Consider the following 18254-nt stretch of genomic DNA (forward strand, 5'->3'; position numbering starts at 1 on the left):
TACATCAGCCTCTCTAGGGCCGGCACCACACAGTGACGTCCGCGATGTCACTACATGTGTGTGCGTATGGGTAGCATTTAGAAGCATCCAGCAGCATCCCAATACGTTGTATGATGCTACGCCGAGGCAGCCGTACAACCACTTATTCCTACTCGTGTGACGTAGTTCTGTTTACTCAATCGTGTTGTATCCAATTCACATCGGCGTAAAAAAAAGTGTTCCCTATAATACATTCATCGCGTTTTATCCAATTCACGTTATGAAAACACGCGGCGTTATAAGGAGAACAGACTGTATGTATGTTGCACTTCTTTCACAACATATGCAGCCAACCGTAATAATTGGAGACGCAGGGGAAGGACAACAAAATAAACACGCAAAAAGCAATTTGAAATAAATGAGTTAGCAATCTATGATTCTTTAAAAGTTCCGTCGGTATTGGATACAGTGTTGTCACACTCTCACGTGTGAGGAGTTTTTTTTTTCCATGGTGCTCTGGACTCCTTCCACAATTAAGTAATGCGGAATTATCAATAGTTACCTAAAAAAATGTATACAATGTTTATATATGTATATGGTAGGGTGTGGGGTAATACGCCTACGTGGGGCATGAGGCCTTTTCGTCCTGGTACCCACACATGCTTCGTCTGTTGAGCTGTAGACACAATCATCAGCAGCAAGCAGCAGCAGCAGTGTCTCTAGAGGTGGGCACCAGTCTCTCCACCTCAACCTGAGCAGGGCTGATGATGGAATTTTCCGTTAGCTCCAAGATGAGAAAGGCCTTTCTTTCACCCCATGTAGGCCTCTTACCTATCTTATCCTACATATTGGGTGATGAGCTCCTTTAGGTAAGACGGAGCAAGGCCATTTAGAACTGTACAAGTGACATTGAAGTCAATCCGGAATTGCACAGGAACAGATCAAGTCAGATCATTGGGCAGGTCAAGGCAGATCATTGCACAGCTCCTTGAAACTTCTGCTCAATGCTTCTGCCGCGTGCATTCTCCCTGTACTGGTGGAACGCCGAGTAAATATGCACCCTGTGGACTGAATGAGCGACTAAGGCCTAGTAGGGTGTGGGGTAAGAGGCCTAGGTGGGGTAAATGCTTTATGTTGTCCTGGTGCTCACGCGTGGTTAGTCCATTAAACTGCAGACACCAGCAGCAGCAGGGCCCTCTAGAGGAGGGCGCCAGTCTGCACCTCAATATGATCAGCGCTGATGACCACATATTGTTAGCTCCAGGATGAGAAAGGCTTTTCACCCCACGTAGGCCTCTTACCCTGCCCTGCCACCGTCAGCCGTGAGTCTACCCCCACATCACATTCAAAAATGCCACAGGACATCCTGCATTGAAAATTCGCAGGTGGGTGGCTAACCTGGTGACATGAACGTCCCGTTTAAAATATTATGATTAACTCTGGCCATCAGAATGCGGAATTCCCATGGGTGGCTCAAAGCCGCTGAATAGAGATGCGCATGCCGTCGCATAGCTCCTTACGAGTGGGGAAGATATTTATATGTGCATTTGTTGTGTCCTGGATATAATGAAGCCGTTGTCAATTGGAATTTCCAGCATTGACTCAAGGCAGAACCAGTACTAAACTAAAAACTATTTTGTTTCATTACCAAGTTAAGGCCCACTGAGCTATATATAGCTCTTCTTCAAGAAGCGACCTGGCTATCTCAAATGATCACTCAACGAAGTGGCTTTTCATCACGTGGAAATGTATTGCAGCTAAATACTCGAAACGTGTGATGTTGATTCTAAATGTGGAGGGAAAAATCGGTGGACCCGGAGAAAACCAATTTTAATTTTAACAGGTAATGCCCACTGAGCTATATAGAGCTTTTATCAGAAGCGACCTGGCCACAAATGATAGCTCACGAATGTGGTTTCTCATTAGGAAATGTATATCAACCAAATACTCTAAACGGATGTTTTTAGATGTGGAGGGAAAAACTGGAGGACCTGGAGAAAATTTAACGCGACCACGGGGAGAGAGGTAAACAAACTCCAAATATACAACTGGTGTCAGGGTCGTGATCGAACCAACAACCTCCTGTATACCAGGCGAGGTTGTTAACGTCTCCTAGCCACTGTCGTGTCCATGGCTGGTGTCAGTATGGCGAGGCATATGGTCGCAACAACGCACAGAGCCACATTGGCTTGTCTTCGCGTCACAGGCAAGGGGCGTGCCATGTAGACTAGTGGTGGTTCTCAACCCGGTGGGGTACGCGGTGGACCCCTGGGAGGTAACGCGTGGCAATGTCCCGTGGGGGAGAGGAGGGGGGTGTGGTGTGTGATTTATAAATGCGTTAAATTGTTGTACATGAGAGTCATTGTTGAATAATAACATTTGAATCTGCCAATAATAATAAAAAATACGACAAAATTTTCACCCATGTGGTAACCTATAACGATGTGAAAGACCTTTCTAAACTCATTGATCGTAAACAATGTTAGTTTCCAAGAGTAACCGGCGAACGCGAACAATTTGCGTCATGCACGCAGGGCGTCCATTGATATTATTTTGCATTTACTTGCAGTTGCTTAGCTAGTTAGGATATTCCTCACAAAAATGGACAATTGGTTCAAATATTGATGTTCATTATTAATTTCATTTATTTCTGAGAACCACGTTGGGTAAGGCAAGGGGGGTACACTCGGTTAAAACTAAATTAAACAAGGGGGTAGAGTAGCCAAACAAAGTTGAGAACCACTGCTGTAGACAACCAAACGATGAGTCTAACCTTCATGTATCCGTGTCTTCACATACAAAAAAAAAACTAATTAAAGTTGTATTTACTCAAACCATTGGCCCATATCCTTTTACGAGTGCATAATTTCTGCAACGTTGATTTAAATATAAACAAAAAAAATTCTACACCGGTTTCAACATTCAGTGTCTCTACAGCAAAAACTCAGGCTCCATGGGTTGTGTACGAAATATTTGTATTTTTATGTGATATATAAAGGAGAAGCATTGCCTACTTATCTATCTTGTTATTTACGTGTCTTTTTGTGTATATGTGTGTATATGTGTGTGTATGTGTGTGTATGTGTGTATATGTATATGTGGGGAGCGGTGATGTTGTGGTTAGTACACTGCGCTACGAAACCCCGAGACCTGGGTTCAATTCCCGCTCACGGCCAACACCAGTGACGATTATCTGAACCGGTCCTAGGCCTCCCCTAGGTCGACTCAGCCTCAAATTAGTAGCTGGTGCGATGTGTAAACATCGCCACTAGGGAGACAAAGGCGGCCGGGCGTGGTGTTGGCCACCCACCCCATCGTGTGGCGTTCAGGCCTTCATAGGTGCTCGCTAACAGCACTTTCCCCTTCAGTCTGTTAAGGCTATACGGGGGATATTTTTTGTATGTGTATGTATATATGTGTGTATGTATGTATATATTTTTGTGTGTGTTTATCTGTGTATCACGGCCACGGGCTGCGTGGTTGTCACCACCGTGACGGCTGTCCCGCGGTTCTTCTGGTGTCGCAGTTCGCGCGCCATCTGACACGTGGTGCAGTGATTGCAGCACCACAGGCTCACGAAGTCGTCAAACACGGTGCCCTGCATCGCAAGAACAACAACAACAACGACCGCCGCTGTTCACCACTGAGTGACGGGTGATGTTACCACGGTGCTTGTGCCATGCTTAGGTCCACTTTGAGGCCACGTGTCGAAGACCCCGCTGGCAGGTCACACGGACAGACAGGTGCTGTGGGTTAACTTCCTAAAATCGCTGACAGTTGCAACTCCTGTAATCGCCACTGACAACTCTGTGCGTTTTAGCTACCCGGCGCTCCGCTCGTTGTTGTGAGCGTCGCTCTTCCACCCTCAGTTGTTGCTGGAGAGCGACTGCCTCCAACTGCCCAGTAGTAGCGTCCTTCACGAGCCTCCTCCAAGTCTGATCAGGTGCCCATCCACCTGTACGACATTAGCCCATCTCCTCTCTAGCCCATACGACATCCGTTAGCCTCCTATATCCGGCCAAACAGAAGCTACTTGGGTATGCCGTGGCTCGGCATGCAGGCTGCATGACCCAGCCATCGACGCCTCGCCTACTGAAGGAGATCACTGATGGGAATGTGTCCAGATCTTTCATCATCTGTGAGATTATGGTTGCGCTTTGGGCGTCTATTTGTGTACGAAGACGTGGCACCACGGTGGCGAGATGTTAACTACCTCGCCTGGTATACAGGATGCCAGCTGTATATTTGGAGTTTGCGTATCTCTCCCTCCGTGTTCACGTAGATTTTTTTCCGGGTCTTGTGGTTTAGAAACATGCGTTTAGATTATTTGACTGCTATCAATTTCCACGCAATGATAAGCCACTTCGTTGAGCTATCATATGTGGTGGCCAGGCCGTTTCAGTGGGCCTTACCTGTTTAAAAACAATAGTTGAATAGTTCAGTTTTATTTTAATCATTTGACCAATTTTCAATCGGGTATAAACCTAACAGCAACATAGATCTATGCCCGACGTTTAATTTGCGTCGTTATAAGGGGCCGTCCATAAATGACGTCACGCGATTTTGGCCGTTTTTTGACCCCCCCTTCCCTCCTCGTCATACGGCGTCACAAAAAGTCAGACCCCCCTCAAATATGACGTCACAAAACTCTGCCCCCACCTAAAACCATATTTCCATTTTGAAAATAAACATGCTTCAAATCACTTTTAACTATTGTCGTTGTAGTGCGTATTTAATGTGGCGCTGCACTCTGATGTTTTAGGAGAAAACATTTATTAAAAAGGAGGCGTTGAAAAGCTGAAATTTAGCATAAAATTCACTTGAAAATATTCAACATCTAACTAAAACTGCAGATGTTCAGAATATTATATTGAAATTCTCTTATAATTACCAAATATTAAATGTAATTATAACTATAAAAAATACTTGAAACTTTGTAGTAGAACGAAGCAAAATGGAGAGTACAATTATAACAATCACATATTCATTCCACAGAATGAAAAGCCCTGGTAGAATCATTAAAAATAAAAATGTTTAATAACAATCATTCAAAAATTGTACAAAATGTATGCTTCTCCATTCTCGCATTGAGAAGCAAAATGCTCCTTCATGGAGTAAATAAAAGGTGACCTTAGTAAAGTAAAATAATCAAAACGTTTATAATGAAATTTCATCAAAATTAGTGTTGTTATAATAATAATTAAATTGTTTATTTTTATTTAAAGTTTGCACATTTTGATGTGACATCGCATTTCTCAAACCCCCCCTCCCCCCCTCGTCACACATCGTCACAAATGTCTGACTCTCCTCCCCCCCTAGGTCTGTGACGTCATTTATGGACGGTCCCTAATTTGCTATCATGTTCTCCCACCGCGGGCATGGACAGTGCTGGCGCATCAGCGCCATCGGGGTGGTGGCGCGGCCAAGCGCCAGCGTTTGCGTTCCTCATTCGTTCCCAAGAGGGTTCTCGTGTTTTTTTAAAAGTTGAAAGGCGGCCCCTGGTCACCGTGAAATGCGGCGTGCCATCTGCTTCACGTTGGCAGTTAAAAAAAAATCCCATAACGTCATTTGAAACGAGTCTAAAATCTCCCAAATTGCAAATCGCTCAATTGGGACTGTATGTACAACCAGCAGCAGCAACCATTGCATCTTGCTGGCAGCAGACTGATGTCCACTTGTTTACAGGCTCAAGTTACTGAGTCACCTCCATGCCAACACAGGGACAGCTGCCACCGGGGGGTGGGGAGGGGGACCGTCCCCCTTTCAAATGTGTTAATGATGAGGTGCAAGTCGCTCTAAGACATGCCTGCGTAAAGTAGGGTGGCTCGATATCAAATGCAGAAATCAGCATCATTGGCATCATCGTCATCGTCATTGTCGTCGTCGTCGTCACTGTCGTTACTGTCATAATTGTGATCATTGTCGTCATAATCATCGTCATCGTCGTCATAATCATCGTCGACATCATCATCATCATCGTCGTTGTCATCGTCGTTATCGTCATCATCATCTTCGCCATTGCCGTCGTCATCAACATCATCGTCGTTATAATTACCTCGATATGGTGCCTCTCTCGAATGCCAGTCCGCAACGCCATTAAGGCCCCAGGCAGCATCGGGACGCAGAAGCACTCGCCGAAATCCGACGCCACCTTGCACTGCAGCAGCGGCAGGCAGAAGAACCCGCAGACGCCTGTCACAACATGGAGGAGCAGTGGGAGAAATTATCAATCTAAAACGAATCTATTAAACAATTTTCAATTGACCAGGTAAGGCCCCGGCTGAAGCGACTTGGCTATCGCAAAATGATGGTGCAACGAAATGGCGGCTTGTCATCATCACGTGGGCATTTATAGCAGCAGCAACCTGAACGCGTGATGTTGATTCTAAATGTGGAGAGAGAAAAATGCGTGCAACATATAATAATAGGGTTTTTTCCACGTTTTTCTGGCAACAAAACTGAAATCTTTTTGCAAGGAATCACGTGTGCATTAACCACAATACTTGTGGTCAAAATGCAAACAAAAAATACACTCTTTGATACTGGCAAAGGAGGTCTAATGATGTAGATGCTTACCCCGAGCCCTCATTACTTTGATAGTGCATTGTCTTTGAGCTGTACGCCTTTTGGCGTCCTCTGGTCTAGCACCAATTGAGACGAGGCTCAAAAGAAAGCCGCCTGTGGTATGGACCAATCAGTTTCAAGGACAATGTACATATAATCAGTGTATTTTTTTTGCATTTTGACCACGAGTATTGTGGTTAATGCAGACATGATTCCTAGTAAAAAGGTTTCAGTTTTGTTTCCAGAAAAAAGGGGAAAACCCCCTATTACTGTATTATACTTTGATACTGGCAAAGGAGGTTTAATGATGTAGACGTGCAAGACTCCAAATACATACAGGGGTCGGGATCGAACCCACAACCTCCTGTATACCAGGCGGGGTAGTTTACATTTTGCCACAACTAACGTCTTGGACTTGCCTGCCGTGATTATACCAGGTTGTCAAGTTATTCTTATTTGTCATTATCATTACAGTTGTGTACCCAGGGAAGCCTCACTGAGAGTATCAGAACTCATTTTCAGAAGGGTCCTGTTATTATTTATTTTTGCAGAAGGGGCCGATGGTGCGATGTGTCATACCAATTGCGTAATTTCCAGGTAATTGTTTGAGCATGAGGATGCGAGTAATATTTTGTCTTTTTTTTCTTTAGCTATGGGAAGAAACCAGAGAACCTAGTACAGGAGAAGAATGTACAAACTCGACACAACAAAAAAAGCAGCCACTATTCACGACGACGTGAAGGTGACATCACTATCACGCTCGACCGAGGCCAAATAGACTTTGGGGCCTTGTAAAGTGTTGAAGCCTCATTGACAGAAGGTCATGGGGCAGACCCAGGTGTTGAGGGCTAATTTCCTGAGATGGCTGACAGATGCATCACCTCTGCTTTCCACCGGCCCTCTGCCCATTGTTGTGAGGGTTGCTCCACTGTCCTCCATTGTTGCTGGAGGGTGACTGCCTCCAACTACCCAGTAGCAGCGTCGTCACGAGCCTCCTCCACAGAGGCTGATTATTGACACCGCTGGGACCATTCTTCATCTGAAAATCCAATCAGCTCCACATCTTTCTGAACTTCATCAGCCCATCGTTTCTCGAGCCTATGCAGTGCCCATTTAGCCCCCTATATCCGGTTAAACAAAAGCTGCTTGGGCATGCGGTGTCTGGGCATGTGGGCTGCATGACCCAGCCATTGCGGCTTCGCCTATTGGGGCAGCTCAGGGATGGGTCTATGTCGAGATCTTTCAAGGATCTGTGAACTCCTCACACAATACAATCTGGTTAAACCCAGAATGGATTGTAGGCAAGCTAGCCTTATTGTTTAAAACCGGTGCAGATGTTCCTTTAAAGGGCTCCACATTTCACAGGCACAGAGAGGGGAGGGGATAACTGTGGCTGAAAAGACCCAGAGCTTGGTGTGGATCGATAGGCCAGGTAGCTTCCACACAGCGTTATGCAGCTGATGAAAATATAATGCTGCTCGACTGCTTCAAAGTTAGACTGGACTGGAACTACTGCCAAACCGGAGCTGGTCATAAGCATACTGCCCAAAGTATGGGAACGTCTCAACTCTATCCACAACTGCCTCATCACTCGTGCAGAGTTTCAGGGGGGTGGAGTATTTGATGACATAAAATACCCAGGCAAGTGTCGTATTTTAGTGGGGCTCATGTGGTGCATCGGCCAGTCATTTCAGTCAGTCAACCCATGGCACCTGGGTCTGCTCCGTGACCTCTTCACGTGGCCTTAACGTGCACATAACCTGGCACAAGCGCCGTGGTGATGTCACCACCACTTAGTGGCGAATGGCGGTTGAACTTCTTTCACACCGGACGCAGCCAACCGTTCTAATCGGAGGCAGTGGCTGCGAACACGCCATGAAGGTAATGGATGTTCATTAATAATAACAGCTCATTAGGATCGGCATCCCCCCCCCCAACGGCATTGCTCACAGCACACCTCAGTGATTGCCAACACAGTCTGTTCTTCTATAATGCGGTAGAAGTTGCGTTCCCGAAGAACACCGCATTATGGAAACATCGCATTGTAACAAATAATAAAGGGGGTAAAGCACAGCCTGTGATAATGTGTGAGTTGCGTAACGCACGCCGAACAAAGACAGAGGTGTCGTGGGTAGTGTTTAGAAGCATCCAGCAGCATCCCGCCTTGTTTGATGCTACGCCGAGGCAGCCGTATGACTGCTTATTCCTACTTGCACGATGTAGTTCCGTTCGCTCAATCGCGTTATATCCAATACGCATCCACGTTATAAAAAAATCTGGTCCCTACAATACAGCCATTGCGTTATATCCAATTCGCGATCATAAAACAAGCGGCATTAATGGAGAACAGACTGTACGTGTATATGCAACAAACACATACACATGTGCATTGTGTGTATGTGTGTCTGGGGGAAGAGTAGTGTAGAGGTTAGTGTGCTGCGCTACAAACCAGGCGACCCGGGTTTGATTCCTGCTCACGGCCATCAACACCAGTGACAATTATTTAAACAAGTCCTGGGCCTCCCTTAGGTCGACGCAGCCTCAAATGAGTACCTGGTGTGTTGTGTAAACATCGCCACTAGGGAGACAAAGGCGGTCGGGCGTGCCAGCCTTCATAGGTGCTGCTCGCTAACAGCACTTGCCCAAAAGTCTGTTAAGGCTACACGGGGGATTTTTGTCACTCTGACGGCAGTGACCCATGGTCCTTGTGGCTTGTGGTGGCCGGGAAACTCACGAGTGGAAAAAAAAACTAAGAATAGGTTTTACCCTTTCTAGCAACAAAACAAGAGGTGTCATGAAGGTGTTCAAACACCAAATAAGATACCTTTTGCAAGGTATCAAGTCTGCATTGATACTCTTTGGTTCTATTCGTAGGTAAAAAACAAAACAACAAAAAATCACGACGTTTCGGCCACAACACAAGTGGCCTTCATCAGGTGAAGGGACCAAACTGTCCAGAGGACAGCGTTGGAGGGAAGAAAGCCAAGCGCAGGTCGCCTCCTTTAAGCTGTGAGGGGGTAAACAGAAAACGCCTTGACAAAGGAATTAGCATAAAATGTACTATTGTGAAAGCTTGGACATTACACCACAGTGAAAGTTTGGAATGCCACTACTTGAATAAATATACTGTACCATTGAAAATTAGTTTAATGTTTGGTTCGATTTAGAACATCTTTCCAATGTATGCTTAATTTTGTTTTGTTTTTTTACCTACGTGACTTTACCGAATAGAACCAAAGAGTATGGATCCTTGCAGTCACGAAAGCTTAAAATCTAGAATCTGCATTGATACTTTTTATAGATAGTTCATGCAACTTCGGAGCTAGGATCAACAAGTCACGAAACAAATACTGGATACTAAAGACTCCCCCCTACCCCCCATGAACTGGCTTTGGAACCATACAACCACATACAGTATAGCTGAATGAAACAAGATCACAGAGCGATACAACAGGCCAATCAACCATATAATTGGCACGGTTAGCCATGTACGGTGTGAAAGAAGATGCCTTTTGCAAGACATCAAATTTGAAGACCAATTTTTATTTTTCATAATTTTGGATAATGGACAACAACAAAAAAGAGATGCCGTAGATACAAACTCACAGATCTCCGTATCCTGGAAGCAATCCATCATGTGGGATGACCACTGGGCCTGTCCCTGTACATTCACTGTGTGCGCCACGGGCTGCGTCACCAGCACGGGGGGCTGCGTCACCAGCACGGGGTGCTGTGTCACGATCATCTGCAACAGCGCAAAGGAGCAGAAATAACATTGCAAACGATGATGACAATAATCATAATATAGTAGATTCAACTGAAATCTAGAATTAGATTCAACTGAATCGCAGACGTACTCTTTGGATTGCAACTCATTTATTGATACCAACACAAAGGGGTAACTGCCCCTTTACCAGATAACAATATATGGGGGTGGACCACCAGGCTAACTACACACTATGGTGGTGGACCACCAGGCTAACTGCACACTATAGTGGTGAACCACCAGGCTAACTACACACAATAGTGGTGGACCACCAGGCTAACTACACACTATCGTGGTGGACCACCAGGCTAAATACAAACTATGGTGGTGGACCACCAGGCTAACCACACACTATCGTGGTGGACCACCAGGCTAAATACACACTATGGTGGTGGACCACCAGGCTAACTACACACTATGGTGGTGGACCACCATGCTGACTACGCACTATGGTGGTGGACCACCAGGCTAACTACACTAATTACACTGGGAGTAGCTACAACGGACCGGACCCCAGCTTGGGTCCAGGTCCACGTATTGGTGACTCTTCTCGGACGTAGAACGTAGATCTTCAGGATAACAACAGCAACGCTGAACCCCGGTCACTCTGGGGACCCGGTTTATATTATCACTGGCCGTGGCTGGCCCCGCCCTTGGCCACGACCACCTTCTCGAACTCTCTAGCAGGATCTTGCCCCAACACGTGACCACCCCTAGCTCCGACTTGGGGCCCCTGTGTAGATCTTACTCATCATGTGCCTCTCAGGGTCAATTAGAGTGGCATGGCCTTTATCCACCCCATTCATGGCTGGCACTCTCACACCCCCTCCTATAGGTGACAGCACTGCACGCCGAGCGTGGTGCCACTCAGCGCTCTCTGTCAGCGCTCACCGAGCCCCTCTCGGGCTGGTACTACACCGCAATGGTAATACATCGCACGCCCTGCCTCGCTGGAGCCGGCATTACCCAGTGACATCTATGATGTCACTAAAATAATAATACATATTCTATTAGACTGAACACTCCGGTAAGCACGGTTGGCTATGTACGGTGCGAAAGTTCCACATACATACACTACACTTTACGCTACTATACACTGCACTACTATACGCTACATTATACACTACTATACACTACATTGTACACTACACTATACACTTCTATACACAACACTCTACCAAACACCACTATTCTAAATTGAAAACTGCTTTTTGTGTTTAGTTTTTGTCCTTCAATTAGCACGGTTGTCTACGTATGGTGCGAAGTTCAGCATATATGTAGTGTTTATAATGACGAATAAACTTACGAGGCACACTCTGTTTATTGTAATACTTCTCTTACACAGTCCTTAACACACAGAGGGGTATACGGTCCCCTCACCCGATACCCTAAGAAGGTACAGCCTTCGGACTTAGCATGATCTACACACAGGTCTCTTGCTAACCTAAGGAGGTACAGCCTCCTATCTTGGCGGGACTTACTCACACGTCTACCGCTATCCTAGAGTCCTCTGGCTGGGACCTAGGGGAGGCTATCTGACCCACCGCTGGCCCCGGCGGGTCTTGACCACTGGATATGCCGAGACTTAGCCCTCAGAAGGGCTGGAAGGCTGGGTCCAGGGTCCTGGCTATCTTCAGCCTGGGCTTCGGTCTTCGTGTAGAGAGAGAACTCCCCGCGCTCTGCGCGGTCACCCTTCTTATTCCCGTTTGTGGCCAGGTGTAACCAATCCCACATTCCCACGTGGAACTGTCTGATTGGTTCTTACCAAACTGTGGCTACGATTCACTTCACCTCGTCTGACTCCAACCGTTATGTACACAGAGGTAACGCTGCACTGCCCCTTTGATACCTAGTGGCAATGCAGGTTACCGAACAGTGAGTAGTTAACACCTCTACATATGTACTATGCATACGTACACCAATGTCCCCAGCAAGAATGAGAAGAACACCTTGCACTCCCAGACTGCTATGAGTATTACACAGCTATTAGAAACATTCAATCAAATATATGGGTAAATGGGAAAGCTCGAGATACCCGAAAAAACTGGGAAGGGGTTCCGCTAGGTCCATGGCGACTAAGAGGGCAATGCCTCTACCAGTAGGCCCATGGAGACTTACAGGACTAAACCTCTTCCCCCTTCCCACACCCACCAATTGTAAGCAAAATCACCTGGAGACTGATGTTGTACTTCCCCACCTCATGTACTGTATCTGGTCACACTTGGTTTCTGGGGGACCTCGTTTGGTATACAGGAGGTCGTGGGTTCGATCCCGACCCTGGTGCCTGCTGTATATTTGGAAGTTTGCGGTGTGCCCTCTCTCTTCACGTGCTTGTGCGGATTTTTCCCCAGATCCTCCAGTCTTTCCCTCCACATTTAAAATGTTTGCATGTTGAAGTTATTTCGCACCGTACGTAAGCAACTGTGCTAATCAACATACGTTTAGAGTACTTGGCTGCTATACATTTCCACGTGATGATAATCCACTTCGTTGAGCTATCATTTGTGGTAGCCAGGTCGCTTCTGAAAAAGAGCTATAGTATCGCTCAGTGGTGTCTTAAGCTGGTAAAATGAAAATGTTTAATTTAAAAGTTCGACCCATTACTTTACATAATGAACAATGGAGTATATTGGCCCTCCTGGAGGAACGCATACTTTCAAAAGATTGAACTATTCACTGAAGAGCATCCGGTTGATACTTTTAAAATATCAGAGCCGACAATACATTTACAGACAGTACCTGCACCTTAAGAAGCCGCGATCAATAAGTCACAAAACAAATACCGGCTACCAACACTTCCCCCCATTAATCAACTGGTTTTGGAACCATACGACCACATACAGAATAATACAAGATCACAGAACGATAAAACAGTCCAATCGAACATAGAATTAGCAACGTTATATATGAACGCTGCGTAAGAAGTTCAAGATACATAGAACGAAGGCACTATGGGACAAAATAATTCATAACCCCATCACTGACCCACAAAGGTCCTCGAACCTGCCCCTTAAAGACCGTTCAATAAAAAAGTATATCTGTATGGCACCTACCTTAAAGACAGAAAACGAGCCCTGGTTTTACAGCAATACCTCCCCCAAATTGGCTCAGATGCCCACAGTGAAGATCCCTAACATACGCACAAGCATTCTGGTCTTGTCCGGACATAGCAAAATGCAACGCAGCCATCATCAAACGCTTCAAAATGAATGACACGACATTACAGGTACTCCTCTACTTATGAACATTCGACTTACGAAGTTTCAGAGATAGAACAAACCTGTCCGGATGTCCAGTTGCCTGTTTGGACCCAGTGTCGTAAGTTCAAACGCCGAACAATGGATGGTGACGGTTCGGTATCATTACCCAACATTCCCAGCATTTCTGCGTGGGCCGCCACCATTGTCTGTTGTTGTGTTGTTGCTGTGCGGTTCACTCCGACGTTCTCTTCTTTTCACGATCAATTATCAACCCTCATCATGTCTCAGAAGCGTAAGAGTGGTGAAAGTGTTGAGGGTGGTAGTTATTAGAACCAGTGGCATCTACAGGAGATTATACAACTTTTAAAGCCATCCCCCGTGTGTAGTGTACACGCCGTACAACGTGTTTGGAATCGACAGGAGTAAAGTTGGACTTACGAACAAATCGACTTACGAACAGACCTCTTAAACCTAACCCGTTTGTAAGTACAGGAGTTCCTGCACTATTGTCACTGTCAATAGAAGTGACCCTTCTCGGCACATCAAACACCGGGGCATCTTCAAATACCAGCATGCTCGTCTCCACACAGAGTAGCAGCTCAGTAACATTTTACTGAACACTTGGAAATTCTGTGAACCTCCATCACTAGAGTTATGGAACAACAGCCCCACCACACAAGCCTTATCCTCTCTGGCTCACGTGGTGCACAAATTGAACGGTAAAGATGCAGACTTAACCCCCCTACCCCCTGAACCCCATCCCCCAGCAAATCCAAGAATCCAGGAATATACCCCACTTACGAATAACATGAGATTGGCTATGTACGGTGCAAAAGAAGTGGAATATACACACGTGAGATTCCTTTCTCCTAACACGCACAGTTCATCACCCTTCAATATAATTGCCACTTACCCCCTCCTCTCCCCTCCCTTGGCCCGCTTCCCTTCACTCATTATAGGAGGGGGTGAGGGGGAGAATAAGACACCATCAGTGTGAGTGAGGGTCCGCCACACATTTCAAACCATTGGGGGGTTCATGACAGCATCACGATGATGATCGGGGTGGAGGGAGTGTGTGTTCACTCGTTGTGTATTGTCGGGGAGGGCCGCACGTTAGGGGCCCGAACTACAGGCCACGAGGGAGACGCCGGTGGCCCACTGGTGGCTTGCTCATGATGAACGCTGATTTTATAATAACAATGACAGCTTAAACAGCACCTTGAAACATAATACAATCTCAAAGTGATTTATGTAACAATTAGGGGGGGGTGAGTAACAATTGGTGAAGTTAAAATGTTAAAATAGCCGGGACGTGGAGATACCAACCGCACCAGACTCCCTCACAGCCTTCGGCAGAGAGTTTCACATCCCGGATCCACATAAGGCCCAGAGATGAACTAAAAACTCAACAACTTATTTTCACCAGATACTGTAAGTCCCACTGAGATATACAGCTCATTTTCAGAAGCAACCTGGCTATCACAAATGAAAGCTCAACGAAGTGGCTTATCATCATCACGTGGAAATGTACAGTATACAAACACTCTAAAAGCCTGACGTTGATTCTAAATGTGGAGGGAAAGCCCGGAGGACCCGGAGAAAAATCAACGCGACCACGGGTAGAGAGACACGCAAACTCCGAATATACAGCAGGCGTCAGGGTTGGGATCGAACCCACGACCTCCTGTATACCAGGCGAGGTAATTAACATCTCCGATCCACCGTGACATAACATCCTGCTATGTCCGGACAGAGCCAGAACGTTTGTTCGCATGTTCCACCGAGATCACGTGTGGACGTGAGTTTCGTTTCTGGGGAAGCAGAAGAGATGTAAGTCTGCCGACTTCACATTTTGTATGTATGTTGAACTTCTTTCGCACAGTGCTAATCGGAGATGCGGGGTGAAGGACAACAAACAAAACACAAAAAGCAGTTGTAAAGACATAAAAAAAAATCTAGATTGAAAATTGCACAGCTACAGTGGCTTCCAAAGATCGGAAAGAAGAGCGTTCCAGACAGCCGCAAAAGCGCATCTGAAAGCGCACAATGTGGTGGTCGTATTTGTTCGATGGTTAGCCCAAAGAAGAGCTGAATGGAGTAAAAAACAAAACTCACAGACAAACATCTAGTTATTATATTCATATTCTTAGTTTTTTCGGTAAAGTCACGTTGAAGAGAAACAACAAAATAACAAAATATATATAAAACAATAAAAAATTCTCACGACGTTTCGACCATAACTCAAACGGTCATCATCAGGTGTGTTGGTTTGCATAAATTTATTTTTAAACGGTACATTTATTTATAAATAAATATGGTCGAAACGTCGTGAGAATTTTTTATTATTTTATATATATTTTGTTATTTTGTTGTTTCTCTTCAACGTGACTTTACCGAAAAAACTAAGAATATGAATTACTGCAGTCACGAAAGCTTTAAATCAAAATTACATCTAGTTATTGTTTCATATTTTATTATTGTATTGTTTCCCTTCTACGTGACTTTACCGAAAGAACCAAGAATATGAATTCCTGCAGTCACGAAAGCTTTAAATAAAAATTTAAACATCCAGTCATAAAAGACACAAAACACAGAAGAAGATCCCTCGGTTTGATCTTCCACGAAGTTCACGGTCCACCCAAAAACCGCATCCACTTCACAAACTATAGCAGCAAATGCGGATATCTGATGGTGCACAAATGTTAAATTAAACACACTCCAGCAGTGTGCGACTGTGGTCATCCAGAACATACCGTACACAAGGTATAACACCGCAATGCCTCGATCCACAAATAGGAAGGAGACATCACAGCGATACACTCCGCTACTGCTCCTGACGCGGTTCTGTAATTGACCAACTTAATGTGAAATTGTAGTCGTTGTCACTGCATCTACATCAGCAGCCATACAAATAATAAGATAATGATGACTGGGAGGTTCCGGATAGCAAGGGGTTGCAGGAGTCAATGCGTGAGGAAGTAAAAGTAGAGAGAATGGGGGTGGGAGTATATCCGGACAGTGTTTCGGGAATAAAATAAAAGAAATCATAATAAAATAAATTTACATTGTCGACCAAGGCGATTTTATTTTATTCCGTTACAGGGCCTCGAAAGTGAATGGGAAAAATTAGGGGAAACCCCGCTAGACTCCAACAGTGGACTTCGAAGATCAATGGTCACATGCGCTCTATTATTTCGAGCAAAGTGTTTATTGATGGACATGTGCCACGCTTCGCAGAATTCGAATGGAGAGATTTTGCACCAAAAAACCCCCCTATTTATTTATCCAGAAAAATCTAGATACTTTTTGTTTTATCAATTGGGACCTGCATTGGCATGCTTGGTTAAAATCAGTCGGTTTTATTTATTCATTTAGGAAGAAACTCGGAGGACAGGGAGACAACATACAGAGTGCACAGGCAAAGATGAAGATCTCCCGTATAGCCTTTGGCAGACTGTGGGGGAAAGTGCTGTTAGCGAGCAACATCTATTGAAGGATGGCACGGCACACGAGGGGGTAGCTGTCCACACACTATAGAGCAGGGGAAGAACATACAAACTCTACTCACTCTGTAGAGCAGGGGGAGATCACACAAACTCTGCTCATTCACTTTGTAGAACAGGGGGAGATCATACAAACTCCACTCACTCACTCTGTAGAAGAGGGGGAGATCATACAAACTCCACTCACTCTACAGAACAGGGGGAGAACATACAAACTCCACTCACTCACTCTCACTCTACAGACAGGGGGAGATCATACAAACGCCACTCACTCTGTAGAACAGGGGGAGATCATACAAACTCCACTCACTCTCACTCTACAGAACAGGGGGAGATCATACAAACTATACTCACTCTCACTCTACAGACAGGGGGAGATAATACAAACTCCACTCACTCTCTGCAGAACAGGGGGAGATCACACAAACTCCACTCACTCTGTACACCAATGGGAAAACATAAAACTCCACTCACTCTTCAGAGCAGGAAGGAGAACGCAAAAATGCGCCCGGCTCGGGAATCGAACCTCGGTGTTAGTTTTACTTGTATATTTTGTCAGGTGATTTGTTTACCTGTCCTATACCCTTGCACTCCTATCGTGTTTGTGTGTTTGTTGTCGTAACGTTCTCACCCGCCCCTATTGGGCATCGGTGGGGGGGGGGAAAGCTTCGGAGCTCATCGGATTCCTCCCGCAGCGCCAATCCACGAATCCGATTCCGTTCCTTCGCCGTGAGACGCGACCACTGCCAGCGACGCCGCAGAGCCCTCACCTTGGGAACGGCGTTCCACGTGCAGAGCCTCCTTCACACGCGCTCCCGCTCGCTGCTGACAAAGGGGGCAGAGGAGCAACGTTGGACGTTATAAACCCACGGACCACAACACGAGAGAGCGAGAGAGAGCTCAAATTAAACACGCACGGAACAAGAGCCACGCGCAAGTTTACTCGTCAAACAAAGTCGCGTGTTCTCAGGCACACGAAAGGGACACACGGCAGCAGGGCGTGTCCACTCAGGGCCATTGCTAACACGAGCCCCGGGTGTGGCTCTGTATGCACGTGTGTGTGTGATGCACTTCTTTCGCGCCGTACGTAGCCAGCCGTGCTAATCGGAGGTGTGCGGGGGGAAGGACAACAAACTGACGCACAAAAAGCAGTTCTCAAGAAATCCGTTTTCAAATTAGTATAGTGGTGTTCTGTAGTGTATAGTGGTATAGTGTAGTGTATAGTGCAGTGTATAGTAGTAT

General features: G+C 45.8%; 1 protein-coding gene across 1 annotated transcript; it reads right to left on the reverse strand.

The window, feature by feature from the left end:
- Positions 1–141: 141 nt before the first annotated feature.
- LOC116955941 (cornifelin homolog) lies at positions 142–17963 on the reverse strand. Its single transcript, XM_032977301.2, has 4 exons — positions 17783–17963; positions 10150–10288; positions 6035–6171; positions 142–3577 (listed from the first exon to the last, which is right to left on the reverse strand). Exons 2-4 carry the CDS (start codon positions 10286–10288, stop codon positions 3428–3430), a joined length of 426 nt encoding a protein of 141 aa, XP_032833192.1. The 5' UTR covers positions 17783–17963; the 3' UTR covers positions 142–3427.
- Between the last annotated feature and the right edge of the window lie 291 nt (positions 17964–18254).

The sequence above is a fragment of the Petromyzon marinus genome, chromosome 62 (assembly GCF_048934315.1).
Source record: "Petromyzon marinus isolate PM22_M1 ecotype Great Lakes invasive population chromosome 62, UKy_Petmar_22M1.pri1.0, whole genome shotgun sequence".
Taxonomy (NCBI): Eukaryota; Metazoa; Chordata; class Hyperoartia; order Petromyzontiformes; family Petromyzontidae; genus Petromyzon; species Petromyzon marinus.

What these genes read in the sequence shown, in the direction of transcription:
- LOC116955941 (XM_032977301.2), bottom strand. Translation starts at nt 10,288, where the DNA reads ATGATCGTGACACAGCACCCCGTGCTGGTGACGCAGCCCCCCGTGCTG. An exon ending in CTTCCAGGATACGGAGATCT is followed by an intron (nt 6,172 to 10,149) that starts GTGAGTTTGTAT and finishes ATGTTGTGACAG; the next exon opens with GCGTCTGCGGGTTCTTCTGC. An exon ending in GAGAGAGGCACCATATCGAG is followed by an intron (nt 3,578 to 6,034) that starts GTAATTATAACG and finishes CTTGCGATGCAG; the next exon opens with GGCACCGTGTTTGACGACTT.